Source organism: Perna viridis, chromosome 2 (genome assembly GCF_037379345.1).
Source record: "Perna viridis isolate PV_CMFRI_1.1 ecotype Kerala chromosome 2, ASM3737934v1, whole genome shotgun sequence".
In the NCBI taxonomy this organism is placed as follows: Eukaryota; Metazoa; Mollusca; class Bivalvia; order Mytilida; family Mytilidae; genus Perna; species Perna viridis.
The window spans coordinates 1,332,922-1,345,341 of NC_142446.1; the positions used below are offsets into that span (position 1 = coordinate 1,332,922).

The 12,420-nt window shown below is 35.3% G+C and overlaps 2 protein-coding genes across 4 annotated transcripts in view; one reads left to right on the forward strand and one right to left on the reverse strand.

The window, feature by feature from the left end:
* Window positions 1–8,642: 8,642 nt before the first annotated feature.
* LOC148623249 (tRNA (uracil-5-)-methyltransferase homolog B-like) lies at window positions 8,643–10,152 on the forward strand. The gene has a single exon (XM_088564942.1). It carries the CDS (start codon window positions 8,660–8,662, stop codon window positions 10,106–10,108), a length of 1,449 nt encoding a protein of 482 aa, XP_088421068.1. The 5' UTR covers window positions 8,643–8,659; the 3' UTR covers window positions 10,109–10,152.
* Window positions 10,153–10,471: 319 nt separating this feature from the next.
* Window positions 10,472–12,420, reverse strand: part of LOC148623250 (cytoplasmic dynein 2 light intermediate chain 1-like) — a 33,507-nt gene continuing 31,558 nt past the window's right edge. For all 3 annotated transcript variants that reach the window (XM_088564945.1, XM_088564946.1, XM_088564943.1), the window contains exon 16: window positions 10,472–10,885. The gene's annotated coding sequence lies outside the window, so the exon portion shown is untranslated. The remainder of the gene's footprint in view (window positions 10,886–12,420) is intronic.

Consider the following 12,420-nt stretch of genomic DNA (forward strand, 5'->3'; position numbering starts at 1 on the left):
TCACTTAATTATTTATGTCATATAACTTTATTACTTAGAATCATATTTAATAGCTAGGTTTTGGTATAATATTGTTACCATTTTGTTAAATGTATGTCTTCAATCACTGCTGTGCTGTACTTGCCCCTCCATTAATTGGTCACTGTATTCTTTGTATTCCTTGTTCTGCAGTGGCGATCGAGGATAACGACTTTGTTCAATTCGAAGTTGATGTGCAAAATTTACGGAATCTTTTAAAATTGTTCCTGTGCTCAGCACTGTAAAAGCATTAAATATTTTTTAACCCCGAAATTTCTTTTGAAGGTTACATGGGTGCATAGTTTTCCATCAGAAAATATTGTTTAAACACAAGAGAAAATCTGTAAGAATTTGTATCTTTTATGACTTTTTATGAGCAACTCGGCGGTCCATGGTCCCAGTTTTAGTGGAGTCCGAGTTTCTCATTTATTTTTGTTACTTTGTATGTATAATTTTAGTTACTTTATGTTCTTTGTTGTGTATGTCTGTTATACATGTCTGGTCTTTGTCCCTGGATTACGTTCTTTTGGTTACCGCTATGACCTTGGTTCCTTTGATTACTCTTTCAAGTCCTTTATATATTTTATAGAGTAAATGAGATGGAGATTTTGATTCATATAATGATTTCATTTTATGTATGCATCTTTCAAGAGTGTAAATGATGTATTTAAATTTTCGAGTCTATGCCAGTATTTTAACCTCGATTTCAATGTGTTAAAATGCCAAAGAAAACGTACTAATTCTGAGAGTGTAGCAAGATTCGAAAAGAAATAAAAAAAGATAAGTTCTGAGGATAAAGACTTGCCACGGAAAACAGACACACAAGAACATGAAATAACTAAAATAACATGTACAAAGAGAAAAATAAATGAGCAATCCAGACTTCATTAAAAGCTGGGAGTATGGACCAAGTGCACCTATAGGGTAAGCGCCCTCTCTTTTCTAGAAACACCCGCAGAGTTTCTTATGAAATGTTGCGCCCGTGGTAGACGAAAGAGGAAAGGAAAAGTATAATACGTTGAAAAAAATCGGTTCTCATGGTGCAGATGGATACACCATACGGTGACTTCATAAAACTTGTGCATATAATGCCAATGACTTCAATCTGGTAGAAACATTATCTGTTCCATAAGCCTAGTTGTATAGGTAGATGCGATGTATAAAATCCCCGAAACTAGGATTGTTTAACGATAATTCATCTATATAGCGGAAACTGAGATTAAAAGATCTAGCCAAACGATGTTCTTTATTTTGGATCAGATCAACTATAAAGTCAGCCTCACAAGAATGAAAGAATATTGGGTCAACAAGTAGAGGAGCACAATTTGTTCCTTTTGGAATGCCGACCGTTTGTTGAAAAACGCGTTTACAACGTTGGACAAATATGTTGTTGATCATAAATTCCAGCTTTTTGAAAATATCTTTTCCGGTATATTTTTCGATGTGACATATTATCCATGACATTTTTAGACATTAATTAGTTTTTTTTTTACATTAGTAATGAAGATATTATTTTATGGGATGTAAATTTAAAAACTCGTAAGGTCAGCAAGTAGAGGACATAATTTGTTCCCATTGGAATGCCGACCGTTTGTTGAAAAACGCACCCACCACACTGGATAAATATGCTGTCGATAAAAAATTCCAGCACTTTGAAACCATCTTCAATATATTTGGAAGATGATTTGGAATTGTTTTTTTTACAAATTGAGGAATCTCTACCAAGAACTACATATTTGAATCTAGGTGTACCGTGTAACAACGATGTAGGGTTTTTTACTGGGTATGGAGTTGAGAAATCATAGGTATTAATTGTAATTGTATTCTGATAATAATCTGGAATTGAGGGTTTCCAGAAGATCCACATTATATCAATACCACAACGGGCGTGACAAGTGTCGTGGTAGGAATGGTGACCCTTGAAATTGTCATTCTGTCGGTACAATGGAACCAAAACGAGGTGCTGGATCTTCTTCCAAGTGGCTGGAGTGAAGTGGTAGAAACATCCTTGGTGGTCAGTTTGTCTGCCAAACACTGCTGTCACCGCGCGAAGTACATTGTCTTCAAAGTCAGTTACAACAGTCTGTACTGCCATCTGGTACTGCCTAGCTTGGCAACGGTCAACAAGAGCCTGGAATAGATCTGTGTAGGTGTCGTGGTTCTTATTTGGTAGTAAGGCATAGACTGGTGTGATGGAAACGTCTCGGAATGGAATTCTGATCATGTAGAGCTGCTTGAATGGATGCAGTGCAATAGCAAAAATACCGACCATGTAGAAGTTAGTGGCATCAGCTAGGCGTGGCAAAGTGGCTTAAGTACAGGAGACAATCATTCTATTGGCAGCATGTGGGCCATTATCATATAGTAGAAATGGCTGGTGGTGAGATATCTCTTTAAACTCTTCTGTCAGTGTGACGTCAGGCAAAGACTGTGGTACTGGAGGTGTTGGTCTCTGGTGCCTCATGGATCTTTTGCAATTTTTCTCTTTGGGCAGCATGGCTTGGATATCATCTGTACAGTTGGCTACAACTTGGGCAAAGATCTGGCTTAGCTTGTTTCTGATGTTAGTGGCCTGCTCTTTCATGATCAGTCTGGCTTCTGCGTACTGTATACTGGTATCAAAGGATCATGGTTTTGGGACTGGCCTACAGTTGGGTTGTCATTTTCTAATGATGTACTAATGGATCCTTTGCAGTCAGTGCTGGATCTCACCACACACTTCCACCACTGCAGTGTCTTTCTGGTAGCATGCTTAGTATACATGTTTCCCTGGTAGCAGATTTTGACACCCCTTTGTTGCTTCTGATGACCTACATTCCCCGTCACTTACACCACCGTTCCCCATCCCTTCAACAACCGATTCCCGTGCCCATTATCCCATCCCCCGGGTCCACCCTCCCAATACTGGTACATGTATATGTTTCATGTCATGTGTTATGTATGCTTTATATGCATTAAAATTCCCCTCACTGGGCCTTTTATGGAGACTTTGCATTTGAAGATAAGACACATGTATCGTATGGGTTACTCCAAGTTTCAGTCCAGATATTTCATAACGTTAATTTCATTTCGATGTCGTGTGATCATTCCAAATAACTCGTGACTTGTCTTCTGCAAAAGCAACGAAACCGTTCCTTGCACGATGCATGAATATACGACGATGTTATTTTTGCTCAAGGTAAAAAAAAATATTTGTCTCGGAAAAAAAATTCATAGCCCCCTCCCCCCCCCCCAAAAAAAAGGGTTGCTGCCTTACGTTGAGTTCGGCGGAATTTATAAAAATTTCCACTTCGTACAAGAACTGAAAAGAGTTGTGAACGAGATAAAGATCATTCATGGAATCGTAAGATTTTGCAATTCATGCAATTGGCCTATATTATCATCCGGGTAAACCCGTTCCTTCCAAAGCGGTGCTTTTCGCAAATACGGTTGAAAAAAAGCAAGTTAAAATAGATCTGAGGTGAGTTAACAATATTTTTATATTCGATTATATAAGAAAAGTATGAATTATTGGGCTGCATCATCTCTCAGTTAAAAGGCAAGTGTCAAACTTCTAATAGTTTGATATATGCTGTAAGTTGATAAGACGCGGATGTAATTAATTTTTGTCCGGACATTATACTAATCTTGATCATTTTAGACTATAATCAAATTTCATTGGAGATAAACGTATTCTAACGCTATTCAGGGGATTAATATACTTAGTATGTTATTCGACACATTTATTTATGAAAAAAATATGTTTAAGGGGAAATTATGCTTTTTTCGATGAAGTGGTGTTGATTTTACGGCGGTTGAATTACAAATTGTGAGCTCGTACTACGGGGCGCCGAATGGGACTTGATCTTTTTGTAATCAAAATCAATTTTGTGTACACAAAATTGAATTTCTCACAACAAAATCATTTTTGTCGTATCAAACTATGTTACACAGACTTGTCTTATGATCACTACAATTTTGTAATGACAAAGTTCATTTCAAACACATAATTCAATTTTGTGAGATAAAATTCAATTTTGTGTAACAAAATTTAATTCTGTGTCACAAAAGTCAATTATGTGTCACAAATTCAATTCTGTGTCACAAAATTCAATTTTATGAGACAAAATTGAATTTTGTGACACAGAATTCAGGGGCGGATCCAGGATTTTAGATTAGGGGGGGGGGCGCACAGTTGAAATTTCACCGAATCAAATAAACTGTTGTCTCACAAAATTGATTTTAATTACAAAAAGGTCAAGTCACATTCGGCGCCCCGTACATATAACACGGTTGATGTTTCCGTGAATATAAAAAATATGGGAAAACTTTAATAATCTGATAAACTTATTTTAGTCCATACCATTTAACGAAACATATATATTATCCAAAATTAAAATGATTTTTTTGCATTGTCTATTTCAAAGCACGCGGAAATTTCTATCAAATATGCTTTTATAACTAAGACCTTTCGGGCAACTGCATGCTGTGCTCAAGTTTTACTTAACATATTTAAGTGACCTATTCATTATCGGGAGGATACATACCATTAAATAGTAGATTTTCACATTATGAATAAAATGTACGACAATGGCGGGTCCAGATTTTATATATAAAAAGATATGGGTCAAATTTGGAAATTTCTAAATGAGTGCTTTAAGGCTATCTTTTGCTAATTTTTTCCACTCTATTCGCTACACTGCTCCATCGGATCAAATTGATACAGGGAAGATATGTAAACGTGTAGAAAGGTCTAAAAAATTCCCAACGATGTTAGAACTGTCAAATTTGCGAGGCAAATTTTTAGTCGTTCCCTCCGCAGGACTTGAACTCGTACCGCTGTGACATCTATGGCAACATCGCCTGCACAAAGTCCAGCGCCCTAGACCACTCGGCCAGCTAGGCTATACATGGTCATTTGTTCAATGATAGATCTTCTCACAAAAAAAAAAAAAAAAAAACCAACATTTTTACTCAACTGAATTACAGACTTTTAAACGTTTTTGACAGGTCGAGTTTAGAAGGCAACACTGGTAAAAAAATAAGCGGTTTGTGTTCATAACGAAATATAAATTATTCAAAACGACTCAGGAAAACAACAAAAAACAATAATATGCACCTGTTAGAGTTAGGTCCATGTGTCTTGCTAGTTTTTAAGCATAGCCATAATTTTTTATTGTTATTCGTGTCGTAAAATGATAAAAATTAACCTCATCTGCGACAACATTTTTGTGCTCTCAACCGCTTTAGACTATTACATCAACCGTTTTAAAAGCCACACATTCTCGGCTTAGGTGCTTTGATAAAATATTGTTTATCTCTAAATTATTTCAAACTTGGAACTCGGCGGGTGTTTCTAGAAAAGCATACGACGCTTACCCTACCGGTGCACCTGGTCCATGCTCCCAGTTTTTAGTGGAGTCCGAGTTGCTCATTTACTTTTGTTACTTTGTATGTATGATTTTAGTTACTTTATGTTCTTTGTTGTGTATGTCTGTTTTCCATGTCTGGTCTTTGTCCTTGGATTACATTCTTTTGATTACCGCTATAAGTTCAGATGAAAAAAAAGGCTTTTGTTACTTTGAAGTAGAAATTATCTCAATCTACAAGAATTATTTCAATATTCGAATCATTTGAGAAAACCTTGAAACAAGGGAACAGTGTACGTAAGACTTACTTACGAAAAAAAGTCACCACTTTCCCTTAGGATTCATTTTTTATGGCTCCAAGTGTCAATTTTCGTGAACTTGTTTATTAACCGTGAAACATTCGAAGACATTTTGAACAAGTACAACAATCTGCACAATATCTGTAGTAATGGTCAAAACTTACTTCCGGGAGGCATTATAACTGAAGATGAAATAGCCTTGATTATCAATGAACTAAAAAAGATTGATTGATTGATTGATTGTTGGGGTTTAACGTCCGAGCAGCAATATTTCAGCTATATTCAGACGATGAACACGAAACGGATGATAAAATGAACATGAAATGATGATGAAATGAAAAAGGGATGGGACACAAGGACACTAGGGTCGACAAATTTTGATTGCCAATAGAAAAAGGGAGGGATGGGTAAAGTCGGGCAATTTAGCCTCCTGTGGCGGAGCGCAAAGGTTCCTACTCTTATCGAATACCACAGCAGGGTTCTTTAACGTGCGAGGAACGTGGCATCTTTCTCAAAACGGTAAAAAAAAGTTGTGTGGTCCCGATATGATATTAAGTGAACATTTGTTATATGGTGGACAAATTGTTGTATAGTCAATTACTTTGCTGTTTAATAATATAGTGATTCAAACACACGTTCCAACGCAGTGGAAAAATGGTTTCATTGTACAGTTCTACAACGGAGGGAATATAGAATAAATCTTCTACTGACAGTTATAGACCAGTATGTCTTCTTTCCTGTATACTGAAAGTGTTTCCACAATATGGAATTACACAGTAATGTTTATTCTGCCTTCCTTGATAGCCGTAAAGCCCTAATGTATAAATTATATAATATGACAGTACGGGGCAAAGCTTGGCGTATCATTGATGATTCGTACTCAACAACTGAAAATGCAGTTGTAATGACTCAATGCAAATCTAGATATTTTACTGTTGGTGAAGGGGTGCGTCAAGGGGGTGTATTATCTGGTATGTTATATGTAGTCTTCATTGATGATTTATTAAACGAACTTGAAACATGAAATCCAAAAATGGGTGTTGACTATATAACTTCTTGTGCACCATGTCTCGCTGACGATATCGTATGCTTAGCAAATTCGCCGGTTAAGCTCCAACAGATGCTTGATATATGTTCTAATTATGCTAATAAGTGGAGATTCCAGTTTAGCGCCACAAAATCATGCATTATGTGTTTCAGCAAAAATAGATTTAGTTCGAACTTTCAATGGTCACTTAACAATGTATTCCTATAACGGATAAATATACTTAGCTGGGCATTGAGGTGTGTGATAACTTATAATCTACAGCTAGAATTAATTCCTCCTGCAGGAAAGGTCGCAATTCCTACTTTGCAATTACAAACATTCGCACAGAAAACATCAACCCAATAGCAATACTTAAATTTATAAACCTGGCTATGAATTTTAGTCTGGTGTGAGAAATCAAGACATTATTCTGCTTAATCGTCTCAAACACTTCTTTGTAAAGGACATTCAGAGGTTCAAGCCCAGAACAAGGACGGATATGTGTGAAAGTATGTTAGGACTTAACCCACTAATATGGGAAGTGAAAAAACGAAAACTGTACTTTTTTGGAAAACTTAGTAGTCTAAGAATGGAACCAAAAAGCATACCGAAACATTTTTTTCGAATTAGACTTTTTATCTGTTTACCAAATATCAACTCCCGAAATGGTTTCGTTCCGGACGCTTTACAGATTGTACAAAAATACAATCTCTGTGAATTCCTAGATATATATCTGAACTTTGGTAATTTTCCATGTAAATCTCAATGGAGAAACATAGTGACTGCCGCTATTAACTCTATCCAATATAATCTGTGGCGTGACCGCGTGGTTCCATCAAGTGCATACGAACATATCTGTTGCTGACATGTGGTGTTGGCCGTCGTCTTCCTTTGATCTATGGACGGCATATTTGATTGCAGAATTAATCGTCACAGTACCTGATACTGAAGTTAAAGACGGTAACCTATGGCATCATTCATTTTCGGACATAATGATGCATTCATCCTGCGAGTGTAGTCATGCTACAAATCAACGTAATATTTTATTTGATCTGATAATCGAAAACTTTCCCCTAGATTTATACGTTGAGTTGTTATGAACCAGGTGTCTTATAATAGTTGTGCTTGGGAAACAACCGTCTACTGAACTTGTTAAATCTGAACAATTTTCGCACATTGTGTTTCACGCATGTGGTTCGATCTGCTGCAGACTATAACCGTATGCTAAACTCGACTGCTACAAGCGTAATTGTCAGCAACATATGGTGTTAAAATGTATCTGATGCGTAATATTACTGTTAATATTGTATATTTTGTTTTTTACACTTATTTTTCTAATTTTTATATTTTGATATAGTATATATTATAATTGTTTATCTTTTGTGTTCATATACATATTGCTCTATATTCTTGTATATATTTACGCATGTTGTAATGTCTATTAGAGGAAATATAGACATGAATGAATGAGAAAACTTTGAAACAAGGGAATAGTGTACGTAAGACTTGTTTGAAAAACAGTCACCACTTTCCCTTAGGATTTATTTTTTATGGCACCAAGTGTCAATTTTCGTGAACTTGTTTATTAACCGCATTTGCGATAAGCACCGCCTTGGAAAGAACGGGTTTACCGGAGTGTATTACATGCCACGTCGGTCTATATTTTCGTGATTATTTCAGCATTGTTGGCATCCATGGTTTTCTTTGATATTTACAACGCAAGATTCCTCCAGTTACGACCAGTCGTTGTGCTCTAAAAATCCTTGTTACGACCAAGTATTCTTTTCACTTACAAGTGCACATTAAAATATATTTAAACTCACTGTTTAAACTATACCATAAACTGTATCTTCTTTGAGATATTTCTTGTCTTCTTATCGACAATTCTTCATGTCGCCTCTTGACGACATTTGTCGCAAACTAGGGTGACCCTGGAAATCCAAACCAGAGTAACGTCCCCTGCAAAGATGTCTGCGCCTATGAAGCTTCACAATACCGAAAGAGTGTTCTTTCGAAATAAGGCCTCTGCCAGGTTCAAATTATTTATTAGAGGCACCAGAAATAAAATATTTGACTTCAAGAAGAATACTCGACCAAGTTTAATCGATTCAGTTACTTATGAGAATCAGTACATTAAATTAGCAGATGCAACAGAACCTCTTTGGAGGAGACCATATGAGAGCCAGTTACAGTTGAAACAGTATCTCGTTGGAAAATGCTTAAGGAGAGTATTTAATATACTGACCCATGAAAAGAACTTGAAAGTAGCTGATCATGTATTCCTTCAGAGAATGGAAACGGATTTTGATAAAAAGATCTGTCATCTTGAAGACACAATACCTTCACCATTAGTGAGAGGTTATAGAAACAAGGACACTGTCAATTTTGGCCCTGATATCCGTGGAAACAAGAGAACTCTTGGACTGTATATTGGTAGAGCTTATAATAAAAGTCTCATCTGTATCCAACCTTTTTTCTTGAACATTTTAAAAGAACATCACAAAGAACTTTCCAAATTAACCCAAGAATTTGTTAATAACTCATCTTATGAGACAAAATTTCAAATGGAAAGAGAGGGTAACTGGAAGTCAGTGGTAACCAGATCAACAACCACTGGAGAAATGATGCTTATATTTCATTTTCATCCTCAAAATAATTGTCATGAATTTGTTAATGGAGCGAAGGAGGAGATTATCCAGTTTTATGTGCATGGACCAGGAAAACATCTTAGAATTGATTCCATTTATTTTCAATCTCATTGGAAGAAAGTGGCATCTCATGAAGATGCACCATATGAATTGTTACATGGGATTCCTGTGATCACAGAAACACTACTTGATCTTCAATTCCAGATATCGCCTACTTCTTTTTTCCAAGGTAATACTCAGTGTGCAGAAATACTTTACTCAAAAGCATTAGAATTAGGTAAAGTTGACAGTAAAACAACTGTTCTGGATGTATGCTGTGGTACAGGAACTATTGGATTAATAGCAGCCCGAAAAGCAAAACATGTGATTGGTGTAGATATAACACCTCAAGCAATAGATGACGCCAATCTCAATGCCAAAAGAAACAGTATTTTAAATGCAAATTTCGTGTGTAATAAAGCCCACCGTGCACTTAAGGAGATTGTAAAAAATGATCATCTAGACAATAATGTTGTTGCTATTTTAAATCCAGGAAGTTCTGGAGTTAATAAAGAGCTAATTAAATCTATTCGCAACTGTGAAAAGATAAAAAAAGTTATATATATATCATGTAAACCTGTAGGAAATGTTCTTAAAAATTTTAGCCATCTGATCCTGCCAGTAAGTGATGATTTATACGGAAAGCAGTTTGTGCCCATTGTTGCTGTTCCAGTTGATATGTTCCCTCAAACATTACACTGCGAACTTCTTGTCTTATTTGAAAGATAGCATTTAAACATTTGATTTTAGTTAAAATAAATTGTGGTACATGTTTTTGTGTTGATCTTTGTTTTGTCCAGTTACATGTACGGAATAACCGTTGTACCATCTTATACATGAGATGTTTGAACAAGAGTTCAATGTAACAATTCTCACAGATACAGACCTTTGGAACATTATGCCATATAATTTTGCAAAGTTTGAAGGCTATTGAATGATGGGTTAACATGTAGGTTCTCAAGTTACAGTGCAATGTGAAAAAAATCCACAAAAAATACATGTACATAGTATGTGTCCCAGAACTCTGAAACTAAAAATCAAAATTCTCAAAAAAGTGTACAGTCTTTAAGACCATAAAAGCAAACAACTGTGTAAGTTTGAAGTTTACAATGGCAGATACAGAGTTTTAGGTAAGGGGGTACCCAAAAAATTTCTTCACATGATCAAGAAGTGAGTGTAACCACAAAATTTTAAACACAATTTTCATTAACAATTGAAAAATAGCATTACTGGTACATATATTAATGTTAAATTCATGAAACAGAAATTCTAAAAACAAATGAAATTTTGCAAAACCCCACAAATTAGATGTCAATATAAGAAGGCTGTATAAACAGAATTACTGTTATACTGTACTATAGAAATATAATGTCTTCCATTACTTGCTTCCTGAACTTTGTGGTGCAGTCAAATTATAAGTATCAATTAGAGATGATACTGTAAAATAAATATTGGACGGAATGTTACAAAGTCGTCTCACAGATATCTGTACCTTAGGTCTTCTTCCTAAAAATATATATGATATACCAGTATAACCATGAAATATGGAAAAAATGTATGTTAAGATGTTGATATTTTTATTACCACAGCAAATGCATCATTATATGCCACTCTCTCACCCTTAAGAGTGAGTATTCCTGGCATATTTCATCTGCAAGTACTTATATAATGGTATTACACAATTTAGGGAAAGCAAGTAATTAACAGCTGCCCTTTTTTTTTTTGGTGTTTCAAGTCCAATAACCCTCCAATAAAAAATAGAAAACAATGAAAAACGAAAAAGAGCTTCCTTATTATTACAACTAACATTGCACAACAAATGATTAAACCATAGCCCAGATGAGCCACTGCCATCACTTGGCATCTGTTGTCCTTAACAATTTTTCAAAACACTTCTCCTGTGAAACTACTGGACCAATCAGAACAAAACTTGGTATGTTCCATGGGGTATCATGCATAACTGATGTGGGGATTTTTGATCTGTCAAAAAAATATGGCAACCATTACTAAAAATAGCACATAGGGGTCAGAGAGTAGTTTTTCCCATATATCTTGAAAGCTGTTAGGTTTAGCCAAATTCTGACATGGGGTAAAGTGTTCAGCATGATGAGATTTATCAGATATAGATTTTCGTGTAAATTTGAGAAGCCGTGTTGGAGTTATTGCCCTTTTTTGACGTTTTTTTGCTGTTTTTAAAGTTATTTCTTTCAAAAATCTTCTCCTCTGACATTACTCAACCAATTGAAAGCAAACTTGGTATGAATGTTCCTTTGGGTATTGTGCATAGAACAGATGTGGGGATTTTTGATCCATTGAAAACCATGGCCGTCGTTACTAAAAATAGACCATAGGGGTCAGACAGTACTTTTTCGCATATATCTCCAAAACTGTTAGGTTTAGCCAAATTATTTCTATAGCTGAAATGACCCTTATTATAAGGCCTTCAAAAGTCTTCAGAGATCAAAGTTTTCAGGCAACTCCTTGTAAGAGTTATTGCTTTTGACAGATGTTTTCAGCCAATATCTTAAAACTATAATAGATAGAAAAAAACTTTCTATCGCTGAAATGATCCTACCAAAGTCTTCTTGAGTCAAAATTGTTGGACAACTCCTTGTTAAATTTATATCCTTTGAAAGACAAACTTTAACCAGGTGAGCGATTCAAGCTCCTGGGAGTCTCTTGTTATGATAAGACCATTATTGTCACCTTAAAACCGAGAATTAGACACTTGAAATCAGCAGATATGTTTGACATATCAATTTCTAAAATCATAATGCCCAAAATGTCTTTAACAGTGTTAGGTTGACAAAAAATATCATTTTCCTTCATATTGAGGGTAGAGGTGACAATTTTTACTTAAATGGGCATAAATAATTCAATTATCAAATAATTGGACTAATAGAAAAGCTAAGATAGTATATAAATGAGCTATCATACAAAAGCATATTTAAATTATAGTCTTTAAAAAAATTGATAATAATGGGTGAAATGTATGAAAGTAATCCCTCTTTTTATGATTATATATCAATGGATACCCCCAA

Bases quoted from the DNA above. Each gene is read 5' to 3' on its own strand.
- LOC148623249 (XM_088564942.1), top strand. From the start codon at position 8,660: ATGTCTGCGCCTATGAAGCTTCACAATACCGAAAGAGTGTTCTTTCGA.